This window comes from Schistocerca gregaria, chromosome X, assembly GCF_023897955.1.
Source record: "Schistocerca gregaria isolate iqSchGreg1 chromosome X, iqSchGreg1.2, whole genome shotgun sequence".
Taxonomy (NCBI): domain Eukaryota; kingdom Metazoa; phylum Arthropoda; class Insecta; order Orthoptera; family Acrididae; genus Schistocerca; species Schistocerca gregaria.
The window spans coordinates 91571509-91591932 of record NC_064931.1 but is presented as its reverse complement, the minus strand read 5'-3'; the positions used below and the strand labels follow the sequence as shown (position 1 = coordinate 91591932).

Below are 20424 nucleotides of genomic sequence, written 5' to 3'. Positions count from 1 at the left end.
TTTTTCGTTACTATCAAGGCTAAGGTACTGGAACAGGATCCTACAACCCACTCTCCAGTAAAACTTTGGCAAAGGATTAGTCTTTTGAGGCACAGCACTCACCTCAGGAACGTCCTTTATCCGGAAAGCAGGAATCGAATGAATGCGCCCACAGTATCTGCCGACACGAACCCGATTGGACGTGCTTGGAGCTAGTCGCAACTCACAGTGCATCATCACCAGAACTCTCCTCGCACACACCAAACGACTCCAGTAGGTCTACTGTTGAAGAGCAGGCAGGGCGTAGCAGTGACTCGATTGCACTGTGATGGCCCGCTGAGTGGGATCCGAGGGCATTGCAGTGGAGGACAGAGTGTCACAGTATTGTACATGACCCTGCAAGATATTTTGATATGGCAGTAGAAGAAAGGGGTGGACTTTCAAACAGACTGCCTTTGCTTTGGTTAGAGTATTGTATTTATTTCACAGTAAAGTTACGTTTACACTTTCATAAATCTGCTTCTTTCATTCCTCACAGCAACTGAAATGGATGAAACACGAGTTACCTACGAGCACAGATCTGAGGAGAGGGGTAGGTCATGAGGGTTGTAAACCCTTAAAAACACTTTGTGTACCAGTATGTAAAACTATAAACACTTTTACTAAATTTCCACACTGCTTTCGAGGAATAAATTAACATGTGAGCTAAGAGTCTCGAAGGTGAGGACTCTAGAAAATTACAAGCTAGTTTTCAGTATCTTGTCCCAGTGGACGTACTTGCGTCCTGACAGCGTACAGAGAACATTTCAGCCAGAGAAAGGCTCACTGTACCTGCTGTCGACAATAAACTCGACACAGTTTCAGAGACCACAGGTATGATGGGTAAATACACCAAGTTGAGTGAACAGAGATGGAAAGGACACCCGCCTCATTAGGGGAAAAAATTACAGAATGACCGACTTCTGCAATGTTGGCGGAAATGACTGAAAGAAAGAACATTCCCTAATTTCCACATTCGCTTGCACAATTGCATTCTGCAGACCTGCGTTTGTAACTGTGATACAAAGTGAAATACTGACTGTGTGAAATGGAAACTTCGATTTCACATTGAGTTTAAAATTAAACGTCAAAATTGTGAGAGTTCGCCGCTATCTTCTGAAATTTTTTAACGAATGCTTTTGAAATGCTCTATGTTGCCGGAATGGAATTTCTCGAAAGTTACGCTAAACTGATGTAAACAAATTATTGTTACATTAAAATATACTCCCTGCGATTAAAATTGCTACACCAAGAAGAAATGCAGGTGATAAATGGGTGTTCATTGGACAAATATATTATACTAGAAATGAGATGTGTATAAATTTTCACACAATTTGGGTGCATAGATCCTGAGAAATCAGTACCCAAAAAACCACCTCTGGCCGTAATAACGGCCTTGATATGCTTGGGCATTGAGTCAAACAGAGCCTGGATGGCATGTACAGGTACAGTTGCCCATGCAGCTTCAACACGATACTACAGTTCATCAAGAGTAGTGACTGCCGGATTTTGACGAACCAGTGGCTCGACCACCATTGACCCGACGTTTTCAGTTGGTGAGAGATCTGGAGAATGTGCTGGCCAGGGCAGCAGTCGAACATTTTCTGTATCCAGAAAGCCCGTACAGGACCTGCAACATGTGGTCGTGCATATTCCTGCTGAAATGTAGGGTTTCGCAGGGATCGAATGAAGGGTAGAGCCACGGGTCGTAACACATCTGAAATGTAACGTCCACCGTTCAAAGTGCCGTCAATGCGAACAAGAGGTGACCGAGACGTGTAACCAATGGCACCCCATACCATCACGCCGGGTGATACACCAGTATGGCGATGACGAATACACGCTTCCAATGTGCGTTCACCACGATGTCGCCAAACACGGATGCGACCATCATGATGCTGTAAACAGAACCTCGATTCATCCGAGTAAATGGCGTTTTGCCATTCGTGCACCCAGGTTCGTCATTGAGTACACCATTGCAGACGCTCCTGTCTGTGATGCAGCGTCAAGGGTAACCGCAACCACGGTCTCTGAGCTGATGGTCCATGCTGCTGCAAACGTCGTCGAACTGTTCGTGCAGATGGTTGTTGTCTTGCAAACGTCCCCACCTGTTGACTCAGGGATCGAGAAGTGGCAGCACGATCCGTTACAGCCATGCCTGTCATCTCGACTGCTAGTGATACGAGGCCGTTGGGATCCAGCACGGCGTTCCGTACTACCCTGCTGAACTCACCGATTCCATATTCTGCTAACAGTCATTGGATCTCGACCAACGCGAGCAGCAATGTCGCGATACGATAAACCACAATCGCGATAGGCTACAATCCGACCTTTATAAAAGTCGGCAACGTGATGGTACGCATTTCTCCTCCTTACACGAGGCATCACAACAACGTTTCACCAGACAACGCCGGTCAACTGCTGTTTGTGTATGAGAAATCGGTTGGAAACTTTCCTCGTGTCAGCACGTTGTAGGTGTCGCCACCGGCGCCAACCTTGTGTGAATGCTCTGAAGAGGTAATCATTTGCACATCACAGCATCTTCTTCCTGTCGGTTAATTTTCGCGTCTGTAGCACGTTATCTTCGTGGTGTAGCAATTTCAATGGCCAGTAGTGTAACTGCTCATGCGTTATATGTTAAAAGCACTGCTGGCGGAAGCTTTTGTGAGGGGCAGACTGGATAGCGTGCACTCGCCTGTAGATGGACCAGGCGTGCAGGTCCTCCGAGGCGGAAGGCGCGAGCGTGGCGGCGGGCCGCAGCGTCGCCTCGTCGACCGCGCCGCTGCTGGGCCCCGCCGCTGGCGGCACCGAGTACCGCCGCTCCATACTCTGCAACACACACAAGTTCATGGTCGCTAGCTGAATCGTCCAACTTTTATTATCAACTAGAAAAAAATTAACTTACGTAATAACGAAGAACATTTCATAGATTAGATTAGATTAGATTAATACTAGTTCCACGAATCATGAATACGATATTTCGTAATCATGTGGAACGAGTCAAATTTTCCAATACATGACATAATTAAGTTAATTTAACAACATAATTAAGTTAATATAACAACTTTATTTTTATTTTTTATAATTTCTTTTTGATTGTTTTTTTTCTTTTTTTTTGTTAATTTATATCTAAAAATTTCTCAATGGAGTAGAAGGAGTTGTCATTCAGAAATTCTTTTAATTTCTTCTTAAATACTTGTTGGTTATCCGTCAGACTTTTGAGAGTATTTGGTAAGTGACCAAAGACTTCAGTGGCAGTATAATTCACCCCTTTACGTGCCAAAGTTAGATTTAATCTTGAATAGTGAAGATCATCCTTTCTCCTAGTATTGCAGTTATGCGCACTGCTATTAATTTTGAATTGGGTTTGGTTGTAAATAACAAATTTCATAAGAGAGTATATATACTGAGCAGCTACTGCAAATACCCTTAGATCCTTAAATAAATGTCTGCAGGATGATCTTGGGAGGACTCCAGCTATTATTCTGATTACACGCTTTTTTGCAATAAATACTTTATTCCTCAGTGATGAATTACCCCAAAATTTGATGCCATATGCAAACAATGAGTGAAAATAGGCGTAGTAAGCTAATTTACTAAGATGTTAATCACCAAAATTTGCAATGACCCTTATTGCATAAGTAGCTGAACTCAAACGTTTGAGCAGATCATCAATGTGTTTCTTCCAATTTAATCTCTCATCAATGGACACAACTAAAAATTTTGAATATTCTACTTTAGCTATATGCTTCTGATTAAGGTCTATATTTACACTCCTGGAAATTGAAATAAGAACACCGTGAATTCATTGTCCCAGGAAGGGGAAACTTTATTGACACATTCCTGGGGTCAGATACATCACATGATCACACTGACAGAACCACAGGCACATAGACACAGGCAACAGAGCAAGAACAATGTCGGCACTAGTACAGTGTATATCCACCTTTCGCAGCAATGCAGGCTGCTATTCTCCCATGGAGACGATCGTAGAGATGCTGGATGTAGTCCTATGGAACGGCTTGCCATGCCATTTCCACCTGGCGCCTCAGTTGGACCAGCGTTCGTGCTGGACGTGCAGACCGCGTGAGACGACGCTTCATCCAGTCCCAAACATGCTCAATGGGGGACAGATCCGAGATCTTGCTGGCCAGGGTAGTTGACGTACACCTTCTAGAGCACGTTGGGTGGCACGGGATACATGCGGACGTGCATTGTCCTGTTGGAACAGCAAGTTCCCTTGTCGGTCTAGGAATGGTAGAACGATGGGTTCGATGACGGTTTGGATGTACCGTGCACTATTCAGTGTCCCCTCGACGATCACCAGAGGTGTACGGCCAGTGTAGGAGATCGCTCCCCACACCATGATGCCGGGTGTTGGCCCTGTGTGCCTCGGTCGTATGCAGTCCTGATTGTGGCGCTCACCTGCACGGCGCCAAACACGTATACGACCATCATTGGCACCAAGGCAGAAGCGACTCTCATCGCTGAAGACGACACGTCTCCATTCGTCCCTCCATTCACACCTGTCGCGACACCACTGGAGGCGGGCTGCACGATGTTGGGGCGTGAGCGGAAGACGGCCTAACGGTGTGCGGGACCGTAGCCCAGCTTCATGGAGACGGTTGCGAATGGTCCTCGCCGATACCCCAGGAGCAACAGTGTCCCTAATTTGCTGGGAAGTGGCGGTGCGGTCCCCTACGGCACTGCGTAGGATCCTACGGTCTTGGCGTGCATCCGTGCGTCGCTGCGGTCCGGTCCCAGGTCGACGGGCACGTGCACCTTCCGACGACCACTGGCGACAACATCGATGTACTGTGGAGACCTCACGCCCCACGTGTTGAGCAATTCGGCGGTACGTCCACCCGGCCTCCCGCATGCCCACTATACGCCCTCGCTCAAAGTCCGTCAACTGCACATACTGTTCACGTCCACGCTGTCGCGGCATGCTACCAGTGTTAAAGACTGCGATGGAGCTCCGTATGCCACGGCAAACTGGCTGACACTGACGGCGGCGGTGCACAAATGCTGCGCAGCTAGCGCCATTCGACGGCCAACACCGCGGTTCCTGGTGTGTCCGCTGTGCCGTGCGTGTGATCATTGCTTGTACAGCCCTCTCGCAGTGTCCGGAGCAAGTATGGTGGGTCTGACACACCGGTGTCAATGTGTTCTTTTTTCCATTTCCAGGAGTGTATTAATGGCGTCATACCATTTACTGTACGGAACTGTATGTACTGTGTCTTATCAAAATTCAGTGAGAATCCGTTTACAAGGAACCACTTAGAAATTTTCTGAAAGACATTATTGACAATTTCATCAGTTAATTCTTGTTTGTCAAGTGTGATTACTATACTTGTATCATCAGCAAAGAGAACTAACTTTGCCTCTTCATGAATATAGAATGGCATGTCATTAATATATATTAAGAACAACAAATGACCCAAGACCGACCCTTGTGGATCCCCATTCTTGATAGTTCCCCAGTTTGAGGAATGTGCTGATCTTTGCATATTATGAGAACTGCACAGGTCGTGTGGACCGTTTGATGAACCGGCCGCTGCGGACGAGCTGTTCTAGGCGCAGCCACGCGGCTGCTACGGTCGCAGGTTCGAATCCTGCCTTGGGCACGGATGTATGTGATGTCCTTAGGTTAGTTAGGTTTAAGGAGGTTCTAAGTCTAGGGGACTGATGACCTAAGATGTTAAGTCCCATAGTGCTTAGAGCCATTTCAACAGCAACAACGCGGTTGGGAGCTTGAGGAAGAAGCATGTGTTTTTGTTGTTTTCGCTGTGTACTCTAATATAAAACTGGCGAGCGGTAGAAACGGGCGCTGCAGGGGTGCCGGGTACTGTGGCTGTTGAAAACCACTAGAGGTCGTACATCAACAGAAATCACGCAACACTGCATTGCTCGATGTCCCTAGAGCAGGAAACATTATATCTGATTGTAGTTACTTAGCAATCTGCGAAATGTTTGTCTCCAACCTACTCTCTCTGTAGCGGCGTCGCTTAATGAAATATGGAAATTTTGTCTAATTAGCGTATTTTCTTTAATCTGTATTTGTGAATAGCAACAAGCGATCACAAGAGTGTAGAGCTGCAGTCTCTGAAAACCAAGTAAAAACATAACACAAAATTGACTTTGACTCTCCTGTACCACTTCCCAGCAGTAGAACATTCAGAGGTGCTCAAAGTGGTGACCCTGAACACCGATACACTGGTGCACTCGTTGAATGAAAGAATTATTTACTGCTTCCAGTGTTGCCTACCGAAGAGAATTACAAGCAAAGCACGGTACATTCCTGCATGTCCTCTGGAGTTGTTGGAATATCGCGATAGACGACGTCTTTAATGCAAAACGAAAAAAAAAGAGGTTCAAATGGCTCTGAGCACTATGGGACTTAACTTCTGAGGTCGTCAGTCCCCTAGAACTTAGAACTACTTAAACCTAACTAACCTAAGGACGTCACACACATCCATGCCCGAGGCACACTGAAGCGCCTAGAACCGCTCGGCCACAACGGCAAAAACCCGACAGAAATCCACAGTGCGTTAAGTGATCTTTCTGGTGAGTTTACAGTGGATATTTGTAGAATTTCACATTAGATTAGTTGTTTTCACGGTGGTCGTATAAGCGTAGACGGTAATCAGAGACTCGGAAGGCCAAGAACATCAGCAGCTTGTACCAGATGCGCTTGAAGAACATCGCAGTGCGACTTGTGAGGAACTCTCCGAAGCCACAAGAATTCCCCCACATCAGTATCCCGCATTCTGACAAATGATTTGAAGAAGAGAAAAATTTCTGCGAGATGGGTCCCACTCCGTTTGCTTAAGAGAAGCACAAACGCCTGGACATTGCAACCTTGCTCCAACAACGATTCGACCGTGGGACTAGGATTCTTGTGTCGAATTGTAGCTACTGATGAAACGTTGATAAGAGACTTTGAACCAGAGTGAAAGCACAGTCCAATGAGTGGAGAGCTCCAGATTCTCGACGTCCAAAAAAATTTCGTCGCGCTCAATCAAAGCTCAAGTAAATGATGATTTTTTCTTATGATCACCAAGGAATCATCATGACAGACAGAGTCCCATGTGGAACAAGTGTCACAGCTGTCTATTATCGTAACTTCGTGCAAAACCCGCGCAGAAAAATGCACAAAACCCGACCTCAGTTGCTCGAGGCCATCCCCGACAATGCTCGCCCGCACACCGGCAATGTTGTAGCCCAAAAACTGTGCGAATACGGATGGGAAATATTATCGCATCCTCCCTATGGCCCAAATATGGGTCCCACCAGACCGACTTGTTCCCGAAACTGAAAAAAAAACTTATGCGTGGACGTCGTTATCTTTCTCTTGAGCGCTTTGTACCACCGTTACCCGAACCATTTGTCAGATGAACAGAAGAGGTGATCTTGATGACATAATAGGTTTCCGAGACGATGGGTTCTGTCATAGAGAAGAAGAGGGGCAATACTGAAGGACTAAACATATACGGAAAAAATAAACGTGTAAGTAAAAAAATGTAAACATCAGTTACGGGAAATCCCCACGTCATGCTTCCAGTACTAAATTTTATTGGTGACACAGAAAACTTTGTATATCTCAGAGGACGGGTAGTTATCTACGCACTTATAGAACTGGATGAGAATTTTGCACTAATTAATAACTCTGTACTCCACATTGGGCTATTTTTTATACTACCCTCTGATTATATGGAGATAGAGGAGAGGGGACGTAGTGTATAAAGCACTTTGCTTGTTTCCACCATCTTGGACTTTTTCATTACAGTTTCATTTTAATACTGCACTATGATTGGTTGGTGATAGGGAGAAGAGGAGGGGAAGGTTCAAATGGCTCTGAGCACTATGGGACTCAACTGCTGTGGTCATTAGTCCCCTAGAACTTAGAACTACTTAAACCTAACTAACCTAAGGACATCACACACATCCATGCCCGAGGCAGGATTCGAACCTGCGACCGTAGCAGTCGCACGGTTCCGGACTGCGCGCCTAGAACCGCGAGACCACCGCGGCCGGCTGGAGAGGAAGGGAAGAGGGTTTTTAATCTCCCACTAGCACACTTTGGCGATTTTCTAATACTACGCTCTGACATTGGAAAGAAATGGGGGATAGGGTACAACTATCGGGCTATTTCCATCACCTTGGATTTTCAGTACTGCGCTATGTCCGGCTGTAGATGGGGGAATAGAAGGGAAGAGTGCCTTTAAATTTCCCATTTATCAACTGTGCTATTCCCCCATCTTGAATTTTTTTAAATGCGCTACCATTGGCTGGATATAAGGAGTAATGCACTATGAGTTGTCGGAGGCAAACGGGACAATATGGTTTTGAATTTTCCACAAAAAAAAATTGGGCTATTTCGCCATATTGGATTTTTAATACTGTTCTATGATCGGCTGGAGAAAGAAAGGGAGTTGGTTTTTAATTTCCAACCATACCAGTCAATAAGTTTAAACATTTTTCTCTATCTGGTTTGTAAGTGGGTGTATTTACCTAATTTTTGGTGCAAAATCGACTGGTAAAATGAGGTTTTCTCTATCGCGTCACATTTCCTAGAAACACAACAGAATCAAAAGCAGTACTCAAGTAAATTGGCAGAGATAAAACAAAAAAGAAATACATATTCAGAACTTTAGGACTCATAATTTCAACTTTAATCTCCTTAAGCATTCGGAAATAGTCAAAACGATGTAGTTCTTTTGTTTGCCATTTTATCACTCTCCCTAACAAAACCCAGCAGTAGTCACCCATCATCGAAGGGTTCCAGTGATCATGGTAACGGTGTTGCACTGTACAGATGTCTTGGTGAAGGCATTCAACCTACTCATCGCTTGTGGCTCCCAAATTTTCTGGAAAGAAGTCAGGGTGAGAAAGTAAAACGTGAATTTTGGGCGACATTTTTCGGCCCTATGTTTCGTAGCTGCCTAAGAGATCATTCACAATGGAAAAATAACTATAATCTCTTTGGTACCAAAGGCTGCAAATTCACTGAAAATACATTTGAAAACTTATGTTACGTTTTGTAGTTTTGCTTGAGTGCCCTGCAATGCTTGTGAGGCAGAAGGAACAGCCAGAAATGGTCTTTAGGCACATACTATACCGCTGGAGCGGCGAATAGCATGTCTCAGCGTTTTCCTTTCAACCATTCTTTTAAAGGGGTAGTACAGGAAATGCAGGCAATATAAGGTGCAACATTTTTATCTAGATCACCAATTAGGACGATCAAAATACAGTTTACATACATTTTTAACTCAATCAGTGATTGGTTTTTGTTTGAGGTTTTCTTGTAAATTTCCCCCACACATAGCAAAAGGTTTCAGAGTGTGTCGAGAACAACGCGTTTTCCAGTTTTAAACATCACAACGTTCAACTATCTCTCACACGAAACGCTCAATGAGGTAACGAAAACTAGCAAAACACTGGTGGGCCGAGATAAGCATGATGAGAATTGCACCATGCATGTTTCAACATACATTAAATCATAAACACTCTTTCGCTCTACCGATGGTTCAAATGGCTCTGAACACTATGGGACTCAACTGCTGTGGTCATTAGTCTCCTAGAACTTAGAACTACTTAAACCTAACTAATCTAAGGACATCACACACATGCATGCCCGAGGCAGGATTCGAACCTGCGACCGTAGCAGTCGCACGGTTCCGGACTGCGCGCCTAGAACCGCGAGACCACCGCAGCCGGCCGCTCTACGGACTATGTTGACATGAGGCGAGTAAAGTTTAGAATGCTTATCACACCTGCCATCTAATGACGATTTGTATATCATCCTGTACCAAACAGCAAAAATTAAAACATCATACACCTGAAGAACAGATCAGTGAAGACCGAAATACGGTAAATAAACATTGAAAAACCGTTACCAACTCAAAAATCTTACGTGCTAGAACATTTTAAAAGATAGATTCGGATTCTACACACCAGAATACATACTCATTGATATACAGAGTGTACATAGATTCCGGGAACACTTTCAGTTATTTATTGCGCAAGAACTAAACATTGTACAGATGTCATACATATTGCATTTTGAAGAGGAACTCTAAAATTTTTTTTTTTTTACAAACATTCTATTTGCGAACCATGAGTGACCCGGCAGACGTCAATACGGTAATCGAATTCTTGCCATACCCGTCCCAGCATGGCATCGTCGACTGTGGAAGTCGCTTCCCGTATTCTCTCCCGGAGCTCTTTTACATCACGTGATAGAGGCGGTACATACACCAGAGCTTTAATGTGTCCCCACAGAAAAAAGACACACGGAGTGAGATCTGGTGATCGGGGAGGCCATTTCATGAAACAGCTGTCCCCGTCAGTAGCACGGCCGATCCATCGATGCGGCAGCTCCGTGTTCAGGTACCCACGAACTTCACGATGAAAATGGGGTGGAGCCCTAACCTGCTGAAAGACGAACGGAGTGTCCAATTGCACTTGAGGCATCAGCCATTGCTGCAACACGTCCAAGTAGGAATATCCAGTGACGGTGCTCTCTGCGAAGAAGAATGGCCCGTATAGTTTTCGACGCGACAAGGCACAAAAAACATTTACGTTTGGGGAATCACACTCAAATTCAATGCATTCGTATGGATGCTTTCGACTCCAGACCCGACAATTATGCCTGTTCACTTTCCCATTAGTGCGAGAAGTGGCTTCGTCGCTAAAAAAAAATTAAGCGATCAACAATGCCATCCCCATCCTCATTCAATTGTTGCAACTGCGAAAAAAGCTCAAAACGTTTGTCGTCGTTATTGAGCTTCTGCACTAGTTCCAATCGCAGGACTTTCCACAGTGTCACTGGAGCCGTTTCCAGTTCACGGGATGCACGACGCACCGATTTCTTTAGACTCCTCATAAATGTCTCTCGTACGCGCTCCACATTCACTTCACTCACACTGTGACGTCCGCTTCTCTTTGCCGGGCGCAAGGAACCCATCGTAACGAATTTGTTGTGCCAGTGGTAAATGCCTTCCTTGTTGGTGGCTTCTTACCGTACTTGGTTCTAAACATCCGTTGAACAGCTGTAGCACACTTGTTCCTGTCGAACCCCAACACACAGAAAGCTCGCTCCGCACTGAACTCACAGTGTTTGCGATTAGCGCTGACTATCGGCAAATTACCAAACTATGCTGTGGCGGCACACACGAAAAACAAGAAACTTTCAGGGTTTCTCTTCGAAATGACATATGTATGATATCTGGACAATGTTTGGTTCTTGTGCAATAAATAATTGAAAGTGTTCTGGGACTTTATGTACACCCTGTATTATATCCCAGTTACAAAAAGGCTGATGAGTAATGGTACTGATTAATTGATGATGTCGTGAGTTCAGGGTCATCAATGACGTCATGTAAGACCTTCACGAATATGTGATGACCTCGAATCGTCAATGACCACGTTCAAAGTTAAATTACAGCAGAATGCCCAGGTAGGGGGACCGCACCAATTCTGGCTGTGCTCGATAGTTCTTTGACATACTACTCACAGTCGCTGTGCTAGATGGACTGCTGATAGCACTTTGGAACTCCGCTCATTTTCTGCGATTTTTTACTACCATCCTCCGCAGATTTTCGATGGTCCCTGTCTGTCATATGTTTGTTCCTCCACGTATCCATTTCACAGTCCCACCACGAGCAGTCGTCTTGGATAGCAGTAGAAGGGTTGAAAAGTCTCTCAAGGATGTGTGAAATCCAGCTACTAGTCCTCACTTAGCTCTCCTGACCGACTCATTTTGCTGTTATTGCTGCTCTGTTGACAACACAATACTTTCCGCCTCCTATTATAATGGCAGGGCTGCCTCCAGTGACGTAAAGTGGACAATTCCACATTACATAAGGGTGTCCAGATACTTTTGATAAGCTAGTGTACGTATGATAAGGTGGATAGATCACGTAACTAATGAGGATGTATTGAATAGGATTGGGGAGAAGAGAAGTTTGTGGCACAACTTGACTAGAAGAAGGGATCGGTTGGTACGACATGTTTTCGGGCATCAAGGGATCACAAATTTAGCATGGAGGGCAGCGTGGAGGGTAAAAATCGTAGAGGGAGACCGAGAGATGAGTACACTAAGCAGATTCAGAAGGATGTAGGTTGCAGTAGGTACTGGGAGATGAAGCAGCTTGCACAGGATAGAGTAGCATGGAGAGCTGCATCAAACCAGTCTCAGGACTGAAGACAACAACAACAACAGTGTACGTATCAGCAGAGTACAGTGAGTGAGCCGGCCGGGGTAGCCGAGCGGTTTTAGGCGCTACAGCTTGGAACCGCGCGACCGCTACTGTCGCAGGTTCGAATCCTGCTTCGGGCATGGATGTGTGTGATGTCCTTAGTTAAGTTTAAGTAGTTCTAAGTTTTGGGGGACTGATGACCTCAGAAGTTAAGTCCCGTAGTGCTCAGAGCCAAGAGTACAGTGAGTGAAGGTAAAAGACACCAAGTTCGATGGTTGCTGAGTTTTTAACGCAGATGTATCATTTTTGAACGCGTCACCAGCCAGTACTACAGATAAAGAGCGCCATGTACAGCTCATCCTTAATAAGTGGCATCCAAGTAACCGTCATATAGGAGAAAACAAAGCAAACATAAAATGACGGTCTCTTTTGCTTTGTTTTTGAGTCGTACATCAGCTGGATAAAAATATGGAAACACCACAAGAAATGTGTGCATGAACATAAATGAGTATGCTAGCCATCCTGCAACTGGCGCTGTTGTATCTGACCACGAACGGCTCCTATGCAATGTTCTCAAAACGTTGCAAGTGTCAGTCGTGGTCAGTACAGTGTTCTGTGTAGTTGTGAGCGCATTATCTCTGAGTTAAGTGAATTAGAACGTGGGCAAATTGTTGGTAACCACTATAGCTGAAGTTCTGTTGTTTCAAGAGGCACCCTGCCGAAGATTTACACCACAACAGGACACGCTAGAAAACGTCATCCACTAAGCCACAACGCGGACGAAAGTGTGTATCGAGTAAGCGTGATGGACTGTCGCTGAAAAGGACGACAGCTAAAAAAAAGTCACTGCAAAGCTGAATGTTGCACCCGCGATCCTTGTCAGTATCAAAACTACACGAAAGGAGCTTCAGAAGCAGCATCGTAAAATCTGGACTATGGAGCAATGGAAGAAAGTCATTTAGTCCGATGAGTATTATTTCACTCCGTTTACAACTTATGGTCGGGTTTACGTCTGGCCTATGCCGTCCCAACCCCTACTACGCAGACTACGTTTCTGCTAGTTTTCGTATAGGCTCTGATAATCTCGTCGCTGAGCACCACTAACCTACAAGCCATCACCACCATGATGCGGACTGGCTGCCAATAGTGAAACACGATGAAGCTTCGGTGATGATTTGGGAAGCCCTATCGTGGCATTCCACGGGTCCTATGGTTACTCTGCAAGGTCGCATTACTGCCAAGGATTATGTGACAATTTTGGCCGATCAGGTCCATCCCAGGGTACAATATTTGTTTCCCACTGGAGATGCTGTGTTACAAGACGACAGAGCTCCTGTTCACAGAGCTTGTATCGTCCATAACTGGTTTTGTGAGCATGAGGATGAATTGTCGCATCTTCCCTGGACACCACTGTCACCAGATCTAAATAATATTGAGCCTTTGTGGTCTACTTTGGAGAAAAGTGTGCGCGATCGCTATCCACCTCCATCAGCGTTACCTCAACTTGCCATTATTTTGCAAGAAGTGTGGTATGAGACTACCTTGAGAACCACACAGGATCTAATTTATACATTCCGAGATGACAGGAAGCTGTTTTGAATTCCAACGGTTTTCCTGCACCGTTTTAGATGTGATGTGTTGTGTTTTTGGAGTTTCCACACTGTTTTTCACCCTCTGTAGCTCTGTTGCAGTGGTGACAGAGTAGCTTATCATACTGTCTGCGTATACGCTGATGTGAATTAAGCCGACCAACGACATCAGCCGCATTCGGACTATGAACTAAATACAAAGACGACAGATGAAACTTTGTGCTGGACTGGCACTCGATCCGATTTTCCGCTTGCCGTGAGCGGTCGCCTTAACCGCTTCGACTATCTTGGCACGCTTCCCATCCGACCCAAATTCCCATCGTAGTGTCCCGTTCATTCTCCTCCTTCTGGCAGCTTATCCTGATTCCCACAGGTGTTCCGACGTAACGTGCATCACCACTGAAATCATTATAGGAGGCGTCGCGCTCATATAGGGTGGTCCATTGATAGTGACCGGGCCAAATATCACACGAAATGAGCATCAAACGAAAAAACTACAAAGAACGAAAGTTGTCTAGCGTGAAGGGGGAAACCAGTTGGAGCAATGGTTGGCCCGCTAGATGGCGCTGCCATAGGTCAAACGGATATTAACTGCGTTTTTTAAAATAGGAACCCCCATTTTTATTACGTATTCGTGTCGTACGCAAAGAAATATGAATGCTTTGGTTGGACCACTTTTTTCGCTTTGTGATAGATTCCGCTGTGATAGTCACAAACATATGGCTCACAATTTTAGACGAACAGTTGCTAACGGGTAGTTTTTAAATTAAAATACAGAACGTAGCCACGTTTGAACATTTTATTTTGGTTGTTACAATGTGATACATGTACCTTTGTGAACTTATAATTTATGATAACGCATGCTGCTACAGCGTTATTACCTGTAAATACCACATTAATGCAATAAATGCTCAAAATGATGTCCGTCAACCTCAATGCATTTGGCAATACCTGTAACGACATTCCTCTCCGGCGGATCACGACAGCAAATATCCTTAAACTTTCCCCACAGAAAGAAATCCAGGGACGTCAGATCCGGTGAACGTGCGGGCCATGGTATGGTTCTCCGACGGCCAATCCACCTGTCTTGAAATATGCTATTCAGTACCGCATCAACCGCACGCGAGCTATGTGCCGGACATCCATCATGTTGGAAGTATATCGCCATAGTGTCATTCAGTGAAACATCTTGTGGTTACATCGGTAGAACATTACGTAGGATATCAACATACAATGCACCATTTAGATTGCCATCGATAAAATGGGGGCCAATTATCCTTCCTCCCATAATGCCGCACCATACATTAACCCGCCAAGATCGCTGATGTTCCACTTGTCGCAGCCATCGTGGATTTTCTGTTGCCCAATACTGCATATTATGCGGTTTACGTTGCCGCTGTTGGTGCATGACGCTTCGTCGCTAAATAGAACGCGTGCAAAAAATCTGTCATCGTCCCGTAATTTCTCTTGTGCCCAGTGGCAGAACTGTACACGACGTTCAAAGTTTTCGCCATGCAATTCCTGGTGCATAGAAATATGGTACGGGTGCAATCGATGTTGATGTAGCATTCTCAACACCGACGTTTTTGAGATTCCCGAGTCTCGCGCAATTTGTCTGCTACTGATGTGCAGATTAGCCGCGACAGCAGCTAAAACACCTACTTTGGCATCATTTGTTGCAGGTCGTGGTTGTCGTTTCACACGTGGCTGAACACTTCCTGTTTCCTTAAATAATGGAACTATCCGGCGAACGGTCCGCACACTTGGATGATGTCGTCCAGGATACCGAGCAGCGTACATAGCACACGCCCGTTGGACATTTTGATCACAATAGCCATACATCAACACGATATCGACCTTTTCCGCAATTGGTAAACGGTCCATTTTAAGATGGGTTATGTATCAGGAAGCAAATACCGTCCGCACTGGCGGAATGTTACGACATACCACGTACTTATACGTTTGTGACTATTACAGTGCCATCTATCACAAAGCGAAAAAGTGGTCCAACTAAGACATTCATATTTCTTTACGTACCAAACGAATATGTAATAAAAATGAGGGTTCCTATTAAAAAAAAAACCGCAGTTGATATCCGTTTGACCTATGGCAGCGCCATCTAGCGGGCCAACCATAGCGCCACCTGGTTTCCCCCTTCAAGGTAGACAACTTTCGTTCTTTGCAGTTTTTTCGTTTGATGCTTATTTCGTGAGATATCAATGGGACACCCTGTATATATATAAAACACATTGCATGTTGTACCACCATACAGCGAGACCTACAGAGGTGGTGGTCCAGATTACCGTACACTCCGCTATCTCTAATACCCAGTAGCTCGTCCTCTTGCATTGGTGCATGTCTGTATACGTCGTGGTATACTATCCACAAGTTCATTATGGCACTGTTGGTCCAGATTGTCTCACTCCTCAACGGCGATTCGGCGTAGAACCCTCAGAGTGATTGGTGGGACACGTTGTCCACAAACAGCCCTTTTCAATCTGTCCCAGGCATGTTCAAGAGGGTTCATGTCTGGAGAACATGCTGGGCACTCTAGTAGAGCGATGTCGTTATCCTGGAGGAAGTCATTAACAAGATGTGCATGAAGGGGGCGCGAATTGTCGTCCATGAAGACGAATGCCTCGGCAATATGCTGCCGATATGGTTGCACTATCGGTCGGAGGATGGCATTCACGTATCGTACAGCCGTTACGGCGCCTTCCATGACCATCAGCAGCGTACGTCGGCCCCACGTAATACCACCCGAAAACAGCAGCGAACCTCCACCTTCCTGTACTCGCTGGGCAGTGTGTCTAAGGCGTTCAGCTTGACCGGGTTGCCTCCAAGCACGTCTCCGACGAGTGTCTGGTTGAAGGCATATGCGACACTCATAGGTAAAGAGAAGGTGATGTCAATCCTGAGTGGTCCACTCGGCATTTTGGTGGATCCATCTGTAGAGCGCTGCATGGTGTCGTGGTTGCAAAGATGGACTTCGTCGTGGTCGTCGGGAGTGAAGTTGCGCGTCATGCAGCCTATTGCGCACAGTTTGAGTCGTAACACGACGTCCTGTGGCTGCACGAAAAGTATTATTCAACATGGTGGCGTTGCGTTCAGGCTTGCTCCGAGCCATAATTCGTAGATAGCGGTCATCCACTGCAGTAGTAGCCCTTGGGCGGCCTTAGCGAGGCATGTCATCGACAGTTCCTGTCTCTCTGTGTCTCCTCCATGTTCGAACAACATCGCTTAGGTTCACTCCGAGACTCCTGGACACTTCTCTTGTTGAGAGCCCTTCCTGGCACAAAGCAACAATGCGGACGCGATCGAACCGCGGTATTGACCGTCTAGGCATGGTTGAACTACATGCAACACGAGCCGTATACCTCCTTCCTGGCGAAATGACTGGAACTGATCGGCTGTCGGACCCCTTCCGTCTAATAGACGTTGCTCTAGCATGATTGCTGACGTCTTTCGGCGGATCTAGTGACATCTCTGAACAGTCAAAGGGACTGTGTTTGTGATAAAATATCCACAGTCAAGGTCTAACTTCAGGATTTCTGGGAACCGGGGCGAAGCAAAGCTTATATATATATATATATATATATATATATATATATATATATATATATATATATATATATATATATATATGTGTGTGTGTGTGTGTGTGTGGTGTCTGTTCTATCGGACATGTGTGTGTATCTTCACATAAGCCGATGAAGTACAGAGATTTTTTTTAAAAATCGTCCGCTTTCACAAGGCTCTATCTTCTACATGTATGAAGATAGAAACGTGGGCCGAATTGAAACTTACGCATGGAAACTTACGGGTTACCTTGATACCTGTTTGAAGTTGGCGGTTCATGTGGTTGCCGGTAGTAGCTCCATGAAATTACCTCACTCGTTTGCTCATTAATTCATTACCCAAAGTGGTAACATTTCGTAGAGAATACGGTACTGCACGTCCTCAACAATGAGCACATATGCGTTTCTCTCTGTTTTGCTCTCTTTTATCCGCTGGAGATCTCAGCACTTCTCCCCAGCCATAGAACCTATCCGCCACAACAGTCTGGAACCGCGCGGCCCCTACGGTCGCAGGTTCGAATCCTGCCTTGGGCATGGATGTGTGTGATGTCCTTAGATTAGTTAGGTTTAAGTAGATCTAAGTTATAGGGGACTGATGACCTCAGAAGTTAAGTCCCATAGTGCTCAGACCCATTTTGAAACATCCGCCACATTAATAATAACAATGTATTCGTTGCTCAAAAAATGGCTCTGAGCACTATGGGACTCAACTGCTGTGGTCATTAGTCCCCTAGAACTTAGAACTACTTAAACCTAACTAACCTAAGGACATCACACACATCCATGCCCGAGGCAGGATTCGAACCTGCGACCGTAGCAGTCGCACTATTCGTTGCTGATGATGACTCGCTATTCTTTCTGTTTTGCTTCACCAGTCGTTGCCCAGTCTTTCGTTTTTCTCTTATAGGAGCTGGTATTTTCACAACGTTACTACAAATCGTTTTTCTGTTTATCGTTCTACTATTCAAGTTTCCTTTCCCTGATTGGCAATGATATTCGCAATAAAGTCGACTTTCATCTACTAATGAACCAGATGATGGGATCAGAAAGTTACAACGGAATCACTGCAGCAATAATCAAAATCTTTATGCCTCTCTCTTCATTAAGGAGCTGACGATGGGTTAGCCCAAGTTCTTTGCTTACTGCATAAAATCTTTGGTGACAAGTATACCCTTATTTTTCAAAAATAACCCTTCTTTCATTTATTCACGATAACATATCGTTGACTAAGCATGAAGTCCTTCAAACATACACATTCATTGAACTATTTGGCCGACCGCTGTGGAAGAGCGGTTCCAGGCGCTTCAGTCGGGAAGCGCGCTGCTGCTACAGTCGCAGGTTCGAATCCTGCCTCGGGCATGGATATGTGTGATGTCCTTAGGTTAGTTAGGTTTAAGTAGTTCTAAGTTCTAAGGGTCTGATGACCTCAGATGTGAAGTCCCATTCTGCTTAGAGCAATTTGAAGCATTTTTGAACTATTTGGCGACAAATTATTTTGTTTGATGATGAATATATTATGTGCTAAGTTTTCAGAATGGTACTTCTATAGTCTTAGCAATTTTACTTACACCGAATAGTCCGTGAGACGTCTGACATCATTTCCAAGTGAGAAAAATGGGCAATTAATCTGGTTCGTAGCAGAAAATGTATCTCACTTCTGCGGCTGTAGACTTAGATGACGAATCCTGTTGCAAGGTCTCTCTCTCTTTATCATCTGTCTGCAGAAAAGAGAAATGTGTCAGACAAAGTAAATAAATAAATATACAACTTAAAACGTAGATCATAAAACATGACGTAATACACAACATCCACCAAACGCTGGGCTGCAGGCATTTCCGCAATATTTTAATTATAGACATCAATAAAGGCCTGTATTTATGTTGAGAAGTGTGGTTTTGTGGTCTCTAGATTTAACACCACTGTCATTTATTGGTATGCGAAATCACTTAACCCAGTCGTATCAAGTGATTAACTATAGTCGCGTGACGATGCTGTGGCATTTAAATCGCATGTCGAGCTCAGCACGCAAATGTGCTCTTCACTATACTAATGCATAGAGTTCAATTTATAGCTAACGGATGGCTCTTACATGTATTCTAAAACGAGACACAGCCATGTGTGTTACGTGGTAACTATTAAACAGCCAACATGGCGAAGAGAGTAGATCTCGGTGTGATGAGAAGTGTTTACAGCATCTTGTTGATAGTGTTTCCAACAGTTACAATTAAGTAAAGGATCTGTCTTTCAATGCTTCTCATTCTGAAAAACCGCAAGGAGTAGTTCAGAGTGAATCTCGTTCGGAAAGTAGTGGTAAAAAGTGACGAGAATGATTAGTGTGCACAGACCCGTTCGAAGTACGACGCAAACGAAGCAAAATGAAAGAGACTGGAAAAAAATTGATAATAACCGTTACCTTCCCCTTCAATGTTTACAGTGTTTTTTATGATTTGATGAATAAATATAAATCACAGCCACCAACTGAACTACATTTTTTATATATATATATAATATATGTGGACATTGTTAGGAGTGATTTGTGACGAGACCAAAACCTACACGAGAAAACAATTGGATAAGAAAAACAGGAAAATATTAAAAGATGACGATAAGTGGTTTGAAGCTACATCGGATGAGATTTGGGCATATTTTGCATTAGTTATTCGGAAGTCACATGTGTGAAATATTAGAATCCAGTTGTACTGGAGCAAAACTGGCGTTTGGAGACACCTATTTTTTTATGAATCAATGAGGAGAGGGGAGAGAGAGAGAGGGGGGGGGGGGAGGGGATAAAACCTAAATGTGACCTTGAATATCAGAAGGGAATGATAGCTCTCTTTCCAATCATGTGACTCATACTGAACGGGTACAGAAAGATTTTTTTTATCTTCTTGATCCATGTCTTTACAGCTCCTTCACTGTGTTTCATATGGTCAGTGGAAAGAAAAAGTCTGCAACACCGACTTGAGGACGAACGTTGCTGAGTAGCTGTTAGAGAGTACATTGGTACTTGAGTATTCTATTCGCAGGCGATCACCT

The 20424-nt window shown here is 44.7% G+C and overlaps 1 protein-coding gene across 1 annotated transcript in view; it reads right to left on the bottom strand.

Annotated features, from left to right (window-relative positions):
• Positions 1-20424, bottom strand: part of LOC126298783 (ATP-binding cassette sub-family G member 8) — a 290336-nt gene that overhangs the window by 128193 nt on the left and 141719 nt on the right. Inside the window, exons 2-3 of the mRNA XM_049990244.1 lie at positions 18957-19106; positions 2714-2847 (exon numbers count right to left, since the gene is read on the bottom strand). Coding sequence (XP_049846201.1) covers positions 2714-2844 — 131 coding nt within the window. The 5' untranslated portion in view covers positions 2845-2847; positions 18957-19106. The remainder of the gene's footprint in view (positions 1-2713; positions 2848-18956; positions 19107-20424) is intronic.